The sequence below is a fragment of the Pan troglodytes genome, chromosome 7 (assembly GCF_028858775.2).
Source record: "Pan troglodytes isolate AG18354 chromosome 7, NHGRI_mPanTro3-v2.0_pri, whole genome shotgun sequence".
Classification (NCBI taxonomy): domain Eukaryota; kingdom Metazoa; phylum Chordata; class Mammalia; order Primates; family Hominidae; genus Pan; species Pan troglodytes.
Genome location: NC_072405.2, coordinates 64,667,189 through 64,683,152, shown reverse-complemented (window position 1 = coordinate 64,683,152; position 15,964 = coordinate 64,667,189). Strand labels below are relative to the sequence as shown.

At 42.9% G+C, this 15,964-nt stretch overlaps 1 protein-coding gene and 1 non-coding gene across 2 annotated transcripts; both read left to right on the top strand.

The window, feature by feature from the left end:
- Window positions 1–8,329: 8,329 nt before the first annotated feature.
- RPS20 (ribosomal protein S20) lies at window positions 8,330–9,897 on the top strand. The gene is made up of 4 exons (XM_016959501.3): window positions 8,330–8,561; window positions 8,784–8,883; window positions 9,183–9,256; window positions 9,679–9,897. The coding sequence occupies exons 1-4, from the start codon at window positions 8,559–8,561 to the stop codon at window positions 9,859–9,861; spliced, it is 360 nt and encodes a 119-aa protein (XP_016814990.1). The 5' UTR covers window positions 8,330–8,558; the 3' UTR covers window positions 9,862–9,897.
- Window positions 9,050–9,116, top strand: LOC112204320 (small nucleolar RNA U54). The gene has a single exon (XR_002937887.1). It is a non-coding gene; the product is annotated as a small nucleolar RNA U54 (small nucleolar RNA).
- Window positions 9,898–15,964: the final 6,067 nt, after the last annotated feature.

Sequence of the window (15,964 nt, the reverse complement as noted above, 5' to 3'; positions counted from 1 at the left end):
GCAGGAGAATAATTTGAACCTGGGAGGTGTTCACTACAAGAGCATAGGCAAAACAGAAGCACTGTCGAATCATGCATTGCCCAGGTCCCTTTGAGAGTCTGTTATACAGCAGTCCTCCTCTTTGCCCTTTCGCTTTCCGTGGTTACAGTTACCTGCAGCCTGAAAATATTAAATGGAAAACTCCAGAAATAAACAATTCATCAGTTTTAAACCACATGCCATCTTGAGTAGCGTGATAAAATCCCACGGCATTGGCCGGGCACGGTGACTCATGCCTATAATGGCAGCTGAGGTGGGTGGATCACCTGAGGTCAGGAGTTCGAGACCAGCCTGGCCAAGATGGTGAAACCCTGTCTCTACTGAAAATGCAAAAATTAGCTGAGTATGGTGGCAGGCACCTGTAATCCAGCTACTTGGGAGGCTGAAGCAGGAGAATCGCCTGAACCGGGGAGGCGGAGGCTGCAGTGAGCCAAGATCGTGCCATTGCACTCCAGCCTGGGCGACAGAGCGAGACTCTGTCTCAAAAAAAAAAAAAAAAATGCTGCTCTGTCTCTCTCAGAACATGAATCCTCCCTCTGCCCTGCGTCTCACGCCGTCCACAATCCCCGCCCATTAGTGACTTAGTAGCCGGCTTGGATGTCAGATCAACTGTGGTGGTAGCACAGTGCTTGTGTTTAAGTAACCCTTATTTTACTTAATAATGGCCCCAAAACGCAAGAGTAGTGATACTGGCAATTCAGACATGCCAAAGAGAAGCCAAATATATGCCAAAGAGAAGTCGTTAATCTCTTAATGTACCTCATTTATAAATTAAACTTTATCATATGTACGTATACATGGGTGAAAAAACACAGTGTATACAGTACTCAGTCCTATCCTCAGTTTCAGGCATCTACCGAGGTCCTAACTTAAACCCCCTTGGATAAGGGGGGACTACTGTAATCTGATTTCCTCAGTATCAAAGTGTTGTGTAGACATATGTATTAACTACCTATTGCTGATAACAAATTACCACAAATTTAGCAACCAGCACACATTTATTACCTCACAGTTCCTGTGAGTCACGGATCCAGGCATGGCTTAGGAGGGCCCTCTACTTCAGGGTCTCTCATTAGGGCTTCAATCAAGGTGTTGGCCAGTTCTGAGGTCTCATCTGAAGACTCAGGGATCTGCTTCCAAAGTCATGTCATTGTGGGTGTAACTTCAGTTCTTTTCAGGCTGTTGGGCCGAGAGCCTCAGCTCCTTTCTGTCTGGGCCACCAGCCACCCTTATGTCCTTGCTACATGGGCTTCTCCATAGGGCAGCCTCCAACATGGCAGCTCCTTCCTCAAGGCTGGCAAGAGAGAGTCCACTGGCAATACAGAAACCAGAATCTTATTTAATCTATTTGTGAAAGTGATATCCCAGTACTGTTGCCAAATTCTAGTGTTTGGGAGCAAGTCACGGTTTCCCACACTCGGAGAAGGAGTTTTCACAAGGGCATGAAAAGCAGGTGGGGACTCTTGGGGCCATTTTTGAGTCAGTCCAAAGCACAAAAGCAACACAGCAGAATTAGTATGTGGGGAGAGCCATAAAGTCCAGTCTTCTCACAAAGGAAGGCAAATGGTAGAAATATTTCCTAGAGTTATATTAATTCTGTACAACATGAAAAGCACAAGCCCAGCAAAAGTGACTGGTAAATCACATATCCCTAGCTTTCCCACATGATGTCTGGATCACAAAGCTGTGCCATGGAAATCCTCTGCAGGTCCTCTGCTAGAGCTAGGAAACAGCTCTAGCTGGGACAGAAGTAGACCAGTGACTTTTCAGATTTTATGCAGGCTGGGGAGCAGGACAAAGAGAGGAGACAGGGGGCACTAGTGAGGCCTGTGGGCAGGACATTCAGCTCCCACCCGCACAGAGAATTCCGTGAGCTCTGCCATTAAATATGATTGTAAATTACCAATCTATCATATGTTCCATATGAATCATTCTCCGTAGAAAGACATTATTGTATCCCTACTTCTGTTCTTTTGGTCACTTTAGTGAAATGATTTTAATGAGCAAATAGGGTTGAATGGCCTTGGTATCTATGGAACTTCAAATGAAAGGATGAGAACTTTAAAAGGCATTCTACCTTACAATGGACACAATAGTAGCTCAATAAAATTTCTAACCTCATCGCTTCTCAGCCTTTTGGCTAAGATCAAGTGTAAAATTTCTAACCTCAGCTATAGGGAAATGTATAAAGCCCTTCTATGCCATGTTCTTTAATACAACAGGATTTTGTATCTCTCAGATATACTGCCACTGCTAATGATAAAGATGACTGCTAACATACACTGATAGTACAGAGCTAAGAGTGCAGGCGGCTTTGATCCAAACACTAGTTTTCCTGTGACCTAACCTCAGCTTCCTCATAAATAGAAAGTGAATAACAGCACTTATCACCTACAGTTGATGTGAGGATCAAATGGATTACTATTACAGTTAGAACACTCCCAACAATAGTGCTGGTTCTTCTCCTTCTCCTTCCGCCTTCTCCTTCTCCTCCTCCTCCTCCCCTCCCCTCCCCCTCCTCCTTCTTCTTCTTCTTTTTCTTTTTCTTCCTTTTCTTTGAGACAGTCTCACTCTGTCCAGGCTGGAGTGCAGGGGCATAATCTCGGCTCACTGCAACCTTCACCTCCCAGGCAGGCAATTTTCATGCCTCAGCCTCCCAAGTAGCCAGGACTACAGGTGTGCACCACCACACCTGGCTAATTTTTGTACTTTCAGTAGAGATGGGGTTTAACCATGTTGGTCAGACTGGTCTAGAACTCCTGGCCTCAAGTGATCCACCTGCCTCAGCCTCCCAAAGCGCTGGGACTACAAGCATGAGCCACTGCACCTGGCCTGGTGCTAGCTACTCTCATATGCCGAGTACCGTTCTAAATCTTCACATACTCTCTCTGGTTTTTATTCTTAAATTTCAGACTGAAGAAGTTTAACACAAAAAATATGTATTTAGATAAAAAATTCTGCAAATAAAATACAGGAGTTCCCCCTTATCCACAGAGGTAGTGCCAAGCTCCCCAGTAGATGGCTGAAAGCATTTCAGACTGAAGAAGTTTAACATACAAATGTTGTATTTAGATTTTTAAATTCCACAAATAAAATACAGGAGTTTCTCCTTATCCACAGAGCTGGTGCCAAGACACCCTGGGTGCCTGAAACCACAGATAGAACCAAACTCTATATATACTACGTTTGTTCCTGTACATACATACCTATGATAAAGTTTAATTTATAAGTTAGGTACATGAAGAGATTAATAATATTTTATTATACTTTAATAATAAAATAGGACAATGGTAGTCATATACTGTAATAAAATTATGTGAATGTGGTCTCTCTGATTTCAAAGTATCTTACTGAACTGTGCTGCAGGTAACTGAAACCTCAGAATGTGTAACCAGGGATAAGGTGGGGACTACTGTTGTGTCTAAACAGACTCATCCACATTCATTCGACAATTTGCCTTTTTCAGTGTGATTCAGACATTTACACATGTGTACCATGAATTCAGTAGTTTTTGACTGCTGTAAATTTCCTTTTGGAAAAAGTAGGATTACACTGTCATTGCAGTGAAAGACCAGTAGATGGCCATCCACAGACCCACACAAATACCTGCAGTATTTACAAGATAATTGTCTTTACAAGATAATTGTCTTTACAAGATAATTGTCTTTACAAGATAATTGTCTTTACAAGATAATTTTAAAAGATCTGCAAAAATTAGTAAAGAAAGGCTATACATAGGGATATTGAAAACACAAATTTCATAAAGTTGTTAGGAATATTTCAAAAGTTAAAATGAACCTGCTATCTAATTCAATGTTTTTCACACCGAAATCCTCATTCGGCTGTTGGAGGAAATATCTGTTTGGGTACAACCTTCCCAGAAGGCAACTTACTTAATACCAAAGTATTTTAAATGTGCTTATTCTTTGATTAAGCCATCAGAGGATAAGTTATTTAGTAATTGACCTAAGGCATTAAGTAGGAGCTAAAATATTCATCTACAATAGTGGCTCTCAACCGGGCATTATTTTTACCCACAGGGACTGCTGACAATGTCTGGAGGCATGTTTGATTGTCACCAGTGGAGGAGTGGGGTTGCTCCTAGCACCTAGTGAGTATAGAGGCCAGAAATGTTGCCAAACCTCCTAAATGCGTAGGACAGTCCCCCAAAGCAAAGAATTATCTGGCCCCCAAAATGTCAATTGTGCTGAGATTGAGAAACCCTGATCTACCAGGATTTGCCTCATGATATTGTTTATAGACTGCAAAATGGGAAAACCAGCCTAAATGCCTAAAAACAGAAGACAGGTTCAACAAATCCTAAAAGAACCATTCATACAATTCATGATAACACCGTCATTAAAAGACATGTTGGCCTGGCGTGGTGGCTCATGCCTGTAATCCCAGCACTTTGAGAGGCCGAGGCCAGTGGATCACCTGAGGTCAGGAGTTCGAGACCAGCCTAGCCAACATGGCAAAACACTGTCTCACCTGAAATACAAAAGTTAGCTGGACGTGGTGGTGGGTACCTGTAATCCCAGCTACTTGGGAGGCTGAGGCAAGAGAATCACTTGAACCTAGGAGGCAGAGGTTGCAATGAGCTGAGATCATACCACTGCACTCCAGCCTGGGCAACAGAGCAAGACTGACTCCTCAAAAAAAAAAAAGAAAAGAAAAGAAACATACATTGAATGATGGAATTATGTATTTTCTTCTTATTTTTGGCTTATTGTTGTTACTTTTTTCTCCAATGGATATCTCACATCTAGTATTCAAACATAACTTTTTTTTTTTTTTTTGAGATGGAGTTTCACTCTTGTTGCCCAGTCTGGAGTGCAATGGCACGATCTCGGCTCACTGCAACCTCTGCCTCCTGGGTTCAAGCGATTCTCCTGCCTCAGCCCCCTGAGTAGCTTAGATTACAGGAGCCCGCCACCACACCCAGCTAATTTTTGTATTTTAGTAGAGACAGGTTTTCAGCACGTTGGTCAGGCTGGTCTCGAACTCCGATGTCAGGTGATCCACCCACCTCGACCTCCCAAAGTACTGGGATTACAGGTGTGAGCCACCGTGTCTGGCCCAAACATAACATTTCAAAGAGAAATTGGGGGCCACAGAAGCTGCTAGTTTTCAAGAGAAAAATACGGCAAAGTGTTTGAAACTAAAACTAATAAACTTTAAAATTCCCAAACCTCACTAGATCCGACCTCCTGACTCTAGTAGTCTACTGTCTGCTTCTACAAATTTGACTTTTTTTGACTCCACATATAAGTGAACTCACACAGTATATTTATCTTTAGTAGAGACAGGGTTTCACCATGTTGGCCCGGCCGATCTCGAGCTTCTGACTCCAGGTGACCTACCCGCCTCAGCCTCCCAAAGGGCTAGGATTACAGGTGTGAGCCACCATTCCCGGCCAGAATTTCCTTCTTTTTAAAGGCTGAATAATATTGATCCATTCAGGCTGGGCACGGTGGCTCACACCTGTAATCCTAGCACTTTGGAAGGCTGAGGTGGGCAGATAACCTGAGGTCAGGAGTTCGAGACCAGCCTGGCCAACATGGTGAAACCTCGTCTCTACCGAAAATACAAAAATTAGCCGGGCATGGTGGTGCCCGCCTGAACTTCCAGCTACTTGGGAGGCTGAAGCAGGAGGATTGCTTGAACCCAGGAGGTGGAGGTTGCAGTGTGCCCAGATCGCACCACTGCGCTCCAGCCTGAGCAACAGAGTAAGACTCTGTTTCCAAAAAAAAAAGATCCATTCATCTGTTGCTGGACACCTAGGTCATTTCCTGACCTTAGCTACTGTAAATAATGCTGCAATAAACATGGGAGTGCAGGTATCTCTTCTAGATACCAATTTCATTTTCTTTGGGTATATACCCAGAATTGGGATGGCTGGTTCATATGGAAGTTCCATTTTTAATTTTTTGAGGACCCTCCATACTGTTTTCCAAAAAAAAAAAAAAAATTTTCCATTACTTTTGTCTAATATTATCTTAACCATTTGTTTCCTTAGTTCTAGTCACATCAGCCATTTTTCACATACCTGCCGGGCCACATTTTGCTTTTCTCTATAATGAAATTTCCTCATTTACTATCAAAGTAGTTAACTTGTTCACCAGTTCCTCAAATACTTAAAGGATGAGGTAAGCCTAAGAAAAAGATGTACCAGATTTGTTATAAAAAAAAAATCACACTTGTACAAAATTACAATTGTACTTCTCAATGAAATTCCTTCATTGAATTTCCAGTCATCTTTGAGCATTAGTAAAACATGAATGCCGCTGTATATGTTCACTTAAAATATGCACAGTCACCTCCAGGCAGTACTACAGCGGTGGCTGATCACACCCCAGGGAGCAGGGCAATTGTGCTTTTGTCTATTTGTCGCACACAGCCATACCAATAAGTTAAACCTCTAAGTTATGAAGTCTCAGGTTACAGCTAGCACAATAAGAATGCAGGTTTTCAGAATTTCTGCTGAAAATTCTACTAAAAGAGTATTTACAGACAATGGATTACATTTAAAAATAACTGAACTGGGGCCGGGCTAGGTGGCTCACACCTGTAATCCCAGCACTTTGGGAGGCCAAGGCGGGCAGATCGCGAGTTCAGGAGATTGAGACCATCCTGGCTAACACGGTGAAACACCGTCTCTAGTAAAAACACAAAAAATTAGCTGAGAGCGGTGCCACGTGCCTGTGGTCCCAGCTACTCGGGAGGCTGAGGCAGGAGAATTGCTTGAACCCAGGAGGTGGAGGTTGCAGGGAGCCAAAATCGTGCCACTGCATCCAGCCTCGGCGACAGAGCGAGACTCCATCTCAAAAAACAAACAAAAAACCCAAAAAACTGAACTGGAAAACATCCAAATTTGAAAATTTAAAATAATTGTTAAAATGGCAGCAAAAAACCTCATACGTATCGTGAGCCAAAGAAACCCAGTTATTAGTTATGTTCCAATTATCACCAAATAAGACAATGCTATTATTTGATTAAAGTTTCAAACATAATTTCCTACCAAGGAACAGAAGACAAAACCTCAAGAAAGAGTCCTGATGGGGCGAGCGCGGTGGCTCACGCCTGTAATCCCAGCACTTTGGGAGGCCGAGGCGGGCCTGAGATCTGGAGTTTGAGACCAGCATGATCAACATGGAGAAACCCCGTCTCTACTAAAAAAAAAAAAAAAAAAAAAAAAAAAAATTAGCCGGGCATGGTGGCGCATGCCTGTAATCCCAGCTACTCCGGAGGCTGAGGCAGGAGAATCGCTTGAACCCAGGAGGCGGAGTTTGCGGTGAGCCGAGATCGCGCCATGGCACTCCAGCCTGGGCAACAAGAATGAAACTCCGTCTCACACACACACACACACAAAAAAAAAAAAAAAAAAAAAAAACAGGCCTGGACGGAGGGGTCAGAGCTCTGTCCCTCCCCATTTCAGAGTGTTTGAGCAAATAACTCTTTCGGCTCAGAGCTTCAGGTGGAAAGTAATATGAGATGATTTTACTCTTCTTTCTGCCCTGTATCAAAATCCATCTCAGTGATTTCCACGTATTTAGCCCCGGCTTCTTGCTCAGGTGTAGGTGAGCTCACCCTGCGCTCTCTCCCACTGCTCAGCTCAGTTGACCATTCGGGTTTTCCACTATACTTGGTCACTTATGTGATTATGAACAGATGTTCAGTATTAAGAAGACCCTGGGGGATCTTATCCAATGACTTTATCCAACAGAAAGGAGATGAGGTATCAGGACTGGGTGGCTAGCCAGGTTCCAGGCCGGGCCTCAGGATAGCTGCGCAGCCTGGCATTTTCGCCTCACTTTCCAGAAGGACGAGAAGCCAAGTTCAGGTCCTTTCCAGAAATAGTTGTAGATACTTCTGCTGGACTGGGAAGCCAGGAGCTGAAATATCACAACAGGACGTTTCAGGCTATGAAAAATAACTGCTTACTAATTCTAACGTAAGTTGTCCAGATTACGAGAAGCATTTCTGCCAATGCTCATGTCAGCTAAACTCAGAGAAGTTACCTCATCCTCAGAGAGCAACGAGTGGTATGGTCTATGTAGAAAGCAAAATTTGCAACGGAAAAACCAGAGTTCGTGTGCACTTTATGAGGAAGAGGGTTAGGTGCACCAGACAGAGGAGTTTCTCAGGTTTCCGTCTCCCCTGTTCTCTCGACCAGGTGGCCCTCTCGGCGCAGGCGGGGACCCCACCCTGCGGGACTTCGGCTCCTCCGTGCGGACAGGGGGCGCCCGCAGCCGTGCCTTTCCCGCCAACTCCACTAGTGCTCCAGCTCGCCCTTGTGCGACCGCCTCTAGGGCCCGGGATATTTCCTGTTCCGGGGCGTGTGGGACCCGGATGCAAGCGGGCTATATAAGCGTTGCTCAGGTCCCACCCCTTTCTTTTTTGAGGAAGACGCGGTCGTAGGGGTTGAGGATTTTTGGTCCGCACGCTCCTGCTCCTGACTCACCGCTGTTCGCTCTCGCCGAGGAACAAGTCGGTCAGGAAGCCCGCGCGCAGCAGCCATGGTGAGGCGGCAGTCGGCGGCGGGCGGCGCAACGCAGGGCTCGGGCGCCGGGGGGACGCCGGTTTCGAGTTCGTGCTCCTGTAGGGCAGATGCCGGGGCGTGTAGGGGCGGAAAGGCGCTCCTGAAATGGTGGGGAAACGCGGGAAGCTTCCGGAAGTTGCCTTTCTCCAGAAGTGGCTGACCATTTTTGGCTTATTGTTCTTTCTCATGTATCTAATAATAGGCTTTTAAGGATACCGGAAAAACACCCGTGGAGCCGGAGGTGGCAATTCACCGAATTCGAATCACCCTAACAAGCCGCAACGTAAAATCCTTGGAAAAGGGTCAGTGCATTCGTTATGCGGTGGGGCGGGGGGGAGGGGGAATTGGACAAAAAGCGACGAGCTTTACTCGTTAATGTTAGTGTAGAAGGTGGACTCCAAGAACTAAAGTGACAAGTTACTTAAAAAAGTAAAGCATGGCCTAAAATTGCTTTTACTGTCATACAGCTGGCGATGAGGAGGTACCTATTGTGTTGAGTAACGGTGATAATTTTATACGCTATTCTGAGCCAGCAGAAGTGAAGGCCTTAGGCCGATTTTAATTGTTTCGATTATACTGAGAGGTCTTTTATTTCCTATAGTGTGTGCTGACTTGATAAGAGGCGCAAAAGAAAAGAATCTCAAAGTGAAAGGACCAGTTCGAATGCCTACCAAGGTAAAGTAAATCGGAGGGGCAGGAAGTAGGAGTTGCTTCCGGATGTTGCATAAATTCAGGTTCTTTAAGGAGTTTGGCTGCCAAAATTGTTAACACTGATGCTGTCTACAAACGCACATAGAAATCGGTGGTAGATTGCGGTTCCTAGTAAGTAGCTAATGTTTAGATATGATTGTTGAATTATTGTTGCTGTGTTCTTGGTGTGCTTTGGTGCTTAACAGGCGCAAGCTCTAAGGGTGGTGTCCTAGCACAGTGAAAACAGACCTGGCATTTTCAACCCATGGTACCTGAAAATCTATTAGTGTAAATTGGAATCATACCAAAGGGAAACTAATGAAATGATTAAAAGTAATGATTTTCCAGATGTTCTAGGGATAATTATAAAACGATAAACACTTGGTTTCCTTTGTCTTTTGTTACAGACTTTGAGAATCACTACAAGAAAAACTCCTTGTGGTGAAGGTTCTAAGACGTGGGATCGTTTCCAGATGAGAATTCACAAGCGACTCATTGACTTGCACAGTCCTTCTGAGATTGTTAAGCAGATTACTTCCATCAGTATTGAGCCAGGAGTTGAGGTGGAAGTCACCATTGCAGATGCTTAAGTCAACTATTTTAATAAATTGATGACCAGTTGTTAACTTCTGTTGGTTTTTATTCAGAATACTGGCAGATTTTAGGAATATAAAGGTGTACTATGAGACTTCCACTTTTCAGGTGGAATATATGGGTATCTTAGAGTGGTCTATTCCTGTTTTCGTTGTCGTTTGAGTCATTTGAAAACTGGATTCCGTTAACTACATAATATGTGAGACCTGACCGGTTTTATTGGACACTGGCAGTTTATAACTTTGGCATACTCTAGATAAATTCTGATTGGTATGGGGTGTTAAGGTTTCTGGGGCGTTTGTAATGCACACCCATGGTTGAGAACCTAGTGCGCTAGTAGGCATGTGTTAAAAAACTAGTAACTAATATTTTTAAATTAACCAAGTTTAACGTCCTTAAAAAAGGATTAAGTGGCAGAGGCAGGACTAAAACTAAGTTTTAGGGTTTTAGGAACTAAAACTTAGTTTTAAAATACTTATATTTTCAGTGTTTTATATTTTAAATATAAAATTTTCACTTTTTTGGGGGGGTGGGGACGGCGTTTTGCTCTGTGGCCCAGGCTGGAGTGCAATGGTGTGTTCTTGGCTCACTGCAACCTCTGCCTCCCAGGTTCAAGCAATTCTCCTGCCTCAGCCTCCCAAGTAGTTGGGATTACAAGTGCCTGCGACCAAGCCTGGTTAATTTTTTATTTTATAGTAGAGACGGGGTTTTGTCCTGTTGGTCAGGCTGGTCTCAAACTCCTGACCTCAGGTGATCCACCTGCCTCAGCCTCCCAAAGTGCTGGGATTACAGGCATGAGCCACCATGCCTGGCGCATTTTCACTTTTACATTTTTTAAAAATACTTATATTTTCAGTGTTTTAGACAGGGTCTCTGCAGTCCAGGCTGGAGTGCAGTGGTGTGATCACTGCAGCCTTGACCTGGGCTCATGCAATCCACCTCAAACTGCCTAGTAGCTGGGACTTAACAAGCATGTGGCTACCATGCCCAGCTAATTGTTTTTTGTGGAGGTGAGGTTTTGCCATGTTGCCCAGGCTGGTCTGGAACTCTGAAGACTCAAACCATCAGCCTGTGTTAGCCTCCTAAAGTGCTGGTGTTACAGGAGTGAGCCACTGTACCCAGCCTAGAATTTAAAATCAGATAGATACCCTTACAGGTTTGCTAAACTTACTGGGGAAAGTTTCTATAGATTTATTTTGGAAAAATGGAACATCTACAAATTGTTAAGATTGCCTTCAGAAAATTTTTGAGATTTTTAATAGGATCAAAGTTGGGTAATTCAAGTTTTTTCTTTTTGGATTTGGGCCTAGGCTTTCACGCCGAACTCTGCTATCTTTTCAAATTGACCTTCAGTTGAGATTTCTGTATACAACCAACTGCATGCTAGGCACCTGCAACCCACAGCTAAAAAGCTAATGTGTCTAAAATGAAATCTTGCCTCCCAGAAGCTCTGTCATGTGTTCCTAGTCTGAATCCATTGTCTACTGAAGTCTCACAGTTCAAACTGGAGTCACCCCTTGCCCCTCCCCTACTGCTGTTACCCAACATCCGATTCCTTCTGAGTCTACTTCAGATCTCAAGACAAACCCAGTTAACATCAAGGATTTGAATGGAACTGAGTCTGGAATGAATTATGCCACATTGCTAAATTTAAACCAAACAGTTGATCTTTGGGAGCTGTTTAGCTATCAGTTAATAAGACCATTTTAAAATGGAATACCTATCAATACGTGGCCCCCAGACAAATACCTATGAACTTTTAGTGCAGCATAGCAGTCTTTAGAGCACACATGTCTTGAGAACTGACTGAGGAAATGAAATTCTGAAAAAAATGTCACTAAAGACCAGAGAACATATACTGTGAAAAATACACTTCAGTAAATCAGAAAATAGTGGAAGGACAGCTTCATGGCTTTCACGGAATTGTGAACATGAGCAGTTGTGTTTTTTCACAATGGTGAAAGTGTTGGATTAAAGCTATACGTAATTGAGAACCTGTATTACAGCTAAAATAGCACTAAATAATTTGAAACTGCTGTTATCTTCAATTTCTCAAACACTTAAAAATACCTGCATGGAAATAAAACTGCAGGGCCTTTGAATATAGGGAATTCAGGATAGATTAAATAGTGGTAATGATGCCAATAATTCTATGCAAGTTAACAGGCCATCTTGTATGGATGGGAGTTAAAGGAAGGTTGAAAATAGGATATCTCTCCAGTGCTTAACTCTATTTGGATTTGCAGAGCACTGCTTCTGGTGTAGAAATGTAAGCTAGCAATAACCAAGGGAACAGAAACCACCATGGCTGTTCATTGCTGGGTCAGAATTTTTTTTTTTTTGTTTGAATTTAAATGGAAACAGTCTCGCTGTGTCACCCAGGTTGGAGTGCAGTTGTGCGAACATGGCTCGCTGCAGCCTTGAACTCCCTGGCTCAACCGATCCTCCTGCCTCAACCTCAAGTAGCTGGGACTACAGGCTCACACCTTGACGCTTGGCCTGGCTTTTTTTGTGGAGATGGGGTCTTGCCATGTTGCCCAGGCTGGTCTCAAACTCCTATGCTCAGGCGATCCACCCTCCTCGGCCTCCCATAGTGCTAGGGTTATAGGCAAGAGCCACTATACCCAGACTGGATTAGATTTCTTCACATGACATCCGTAGAGTGCCTGTGTGTATGCTCTGTGGATGTAAAATGAACAGGCAAGAGTACAGAAGTAGAATCTCTAGCCATGCAGTCAAGACAGATGGCTCCAAAATTAGTTACTTGGTTATGGAGACGATCAAGTTACTTGACTTTGAGCCTCAGTTATGTGCCAAATGAGGATACTAATAGTATCTATCTCAAATGCATATATGGGTGTTCACTGTCTCTGGGAGACATTTTCCAAAGAAACCAAGACTAACTTGTTAAGGGAATAGATTTCTCTCACTGATACAGGATGTGCTCTAGCTGGCCCACGATACTGCATTGAATTACAGTGTTTCCTAAGTATCTGTGGGGGATCAGTTCAGTACCTCTCTTGAATACCAAAATTGAGGAAGTTCAAGTCCCTGATATAAAATGGCATAGTATTTGCATATAATCTATGGCATCCTGTATAATTTGTCATCTCTAGATTACTTGTAATACCTAATACAATGTAAATGGTATGTAAGTAGTTATGCTGTATTCAGGGAATAATGACAAGAAAAAGAATGTCTGTACATGTGCAGTAGAGACAATTTTTTTTCTGAATACTTTTGATCTACAGTTGATCGAATCTACAGATACAGAACCCATGGATACGGAGGGCCAGCAGTACACTTTGAGAAGTGTATTCGAATCCCCGGGGACATGTCCTTTTTAACTGCATTCTCCTCCGCCAAAAAAGTGACCAAGCAGGTATAAGTGGAGAAACAGCCAAAGCTGAAGTGTATTCTTTTTTTGTTTAATTGTACTTCAGTGGATGCAAATGAAAATTTATCTTTTGAAAGTAAGAGGAACTATGGCTGGGCGGGGTGGCTCACACCTGTAATCTCAGCACTTTGGGAGGCCAAGGTGGGCGGATCACCTGGGGTCAGGAGTTCAAGACCAGCCTGGCCAACACAGTGAAACCCTGCCTCTACTAAAAATACAAAAATTAGCCAGGCGTGGTGGCACGCTCCTGTAATCCCAGCTACTTGGGATGCTGAAGCAGGAGAATCTCTTGAACCTGGGAGGCGGAGGTTGCAGGGAGTTGAGATTGTCGCGTATAGTGGATTGAGTGCCGTGGAGCCGAGATTGCCAAGTGCAGTGGATCGAGTCCACTGCACTCCAGTCTGGGCAATAGAGCTAAACTCAGTCTCAAAAAAAATAAATAAATAAAGGAAAAAGTAAGTCAGAGGCGCAAAATCAATCCTTATTTCCTTTAACCTAGGAATAATAGCATATTTCACTTTCATAGAAATTAAACTCTTAGAGAACCAAATCCTTCTATACCTTTTGTTCTGTAAACTGCTATTTATTTACTTATTTTTGCCTTACATATTGTGCATATCCTTCTTCATTAACTTGAACTCACCCCATGGATCATCTGAGGTCAGGAGTTTGAGACCAGCCTGACCAACATGGTGAAACCCTGTCTCTGCTAAAAATGCAAAATTAGCTGGGCATGGCAGTGCGTGCCTGTGGTCCCAGCCACTTGGGAGGCTGAGGCATGAGAATCACTTGAACCCGGGAGGCAAGGGTTTCCAGCCTGGGCGACAGACTGAGACTCTGTCTCAAAAAAAAAAAAAAAAAAAGATATTTTCACCAAGAGAATATGGAAATTTTTAATTTTAAGAAACACTGTCAAATTGATGCTTTCAAGCAACTGTGCAGATTTGTATTCCTCCCAGGAGTCAGTACAATATCATATATCTGGTATACAAAAAAAAAATCGCTCATTATTTTAGCCCTACCCTCCATTTGTCTCTTTTCTTTCTGGGACTCCTATTGATTGCATGACCTTCTGAAGGTCTTGTGTGTGTCTTACCTTTTTTTCATAACTTCTCTTAATTTTTTTTTTTTTTTTTTTTTTAGAGTCTTTCTCTGTCACCCAGGCTGGAGTGCAATGGCGTGATCTCAGCTCACTGCAACCTCTGCCTCCTGGGTTCAAGTGATTCTCGTGTCTCAGCCTCCTGAGTAGCTGAGATTACAGGTGTGCACCAGTGTTCCCAGCTGATTTTTGTATTTTATGTAGAGATGGGGTTATGCCATTTTGGCCAGGCTAGTCTCGAATTCCTGAGCTCAGGTGATACACACACCTCAGCAAATCTTCTAAATTATACATTCTGTGGTATTTCCTTGACTTTCTTATCCAGCACTTGTATTGATTATTTTTCATTTTGATAATGTTGGGTTTTTAAAAACTCCTTTATGATGGAAAATTTCAAACATACACAAAAGTAGAGAGAGAATGGTATAATAAACCCACTCAGTTTTAAGGATTGTCAACTAATACCAGTTTTATTTCATGTATGACTCCAACAACTTCCCCAACCAGCCTTCAGATTATTTGAAAGCAAATTTCAGACATCGTATTTTACTCATACATTTTCTAGTATCTAAATCTGAAAGAGACTCTTTTTTAACAGTTCTGTAGCATTAATTATACTCATACTGTTGTGCAACAAATATCCAGAAATCTTTTGTCTTGCGAAACTGAACCTCTTACCCATTAAACACTAACTCCCTTTTTTTTAACCCTGAACCATTGGCAACCACAATTTTACTTTCTTTTACTGTGAGTTTGATTACTTGATACTTCATGTGAGTAGAATCATATAATATTTGTCTTTTTGTGACTGACATTTTATTTAGCTTAATGTCTTCAAGTTTGACCCATGCCATATCATGTGGCAGGATTTTTCCCTTTTTTTTTTTTTTTCAGACGGAGTCTCGCTCTGTCGCCCAGGCTGGAGTGCAGTGGCGCGATCTGGGCTCACTGCAAGCTCCGCCTCCCGGGTTCATGCCATTCTCCTGCCTCAGCCTCCTGAGTAGCTGGGACTACAGGCACCCACCACTTCACCCGGCTAATTTTTTTGTATTTTTAGTAGAGACAGAGTTTCACCATGTTAATGAGGATGGTCTCCATCTCCTGACCTCGTGATTCGCTCGTCTCGGCCTCCCAAAGTGCTGGGATTACAGGCGTGAACCACCGCGCCCGGCCATGATTTTTCTTCTTTTTTAAGGCTGAATAATATCTCAATGTATGTATATATACCACTTTTTAAAAATTCATTCATCTGTTGGACATTTAGATTGTTCCCACCTCTTGGCTATTGTGAATAATGCTATAATAAACATGAGTATGCAAATATGTCTTTGAGATTTTGCCTTGAATTATTTTGGATATATACCAAGTGAGATTGCTGGATCATATGGTATTTCTATTTTAAATTGTTTAAGGAATCTCGATACTGTTGCACCATTTTGCATTCCCATCAGGGGATCCAGTTTCTCCAAATCCTCACCAACACTTCATTTTTTTTTTATGGTAACCATCCTAATGGGTGTGAAGTGATATCTCATTGTGGTTTTGATTTGTACTTCTGTAATGATTAATGAAGTTGAACATTTTTTTATATGCTTGTTGGCCA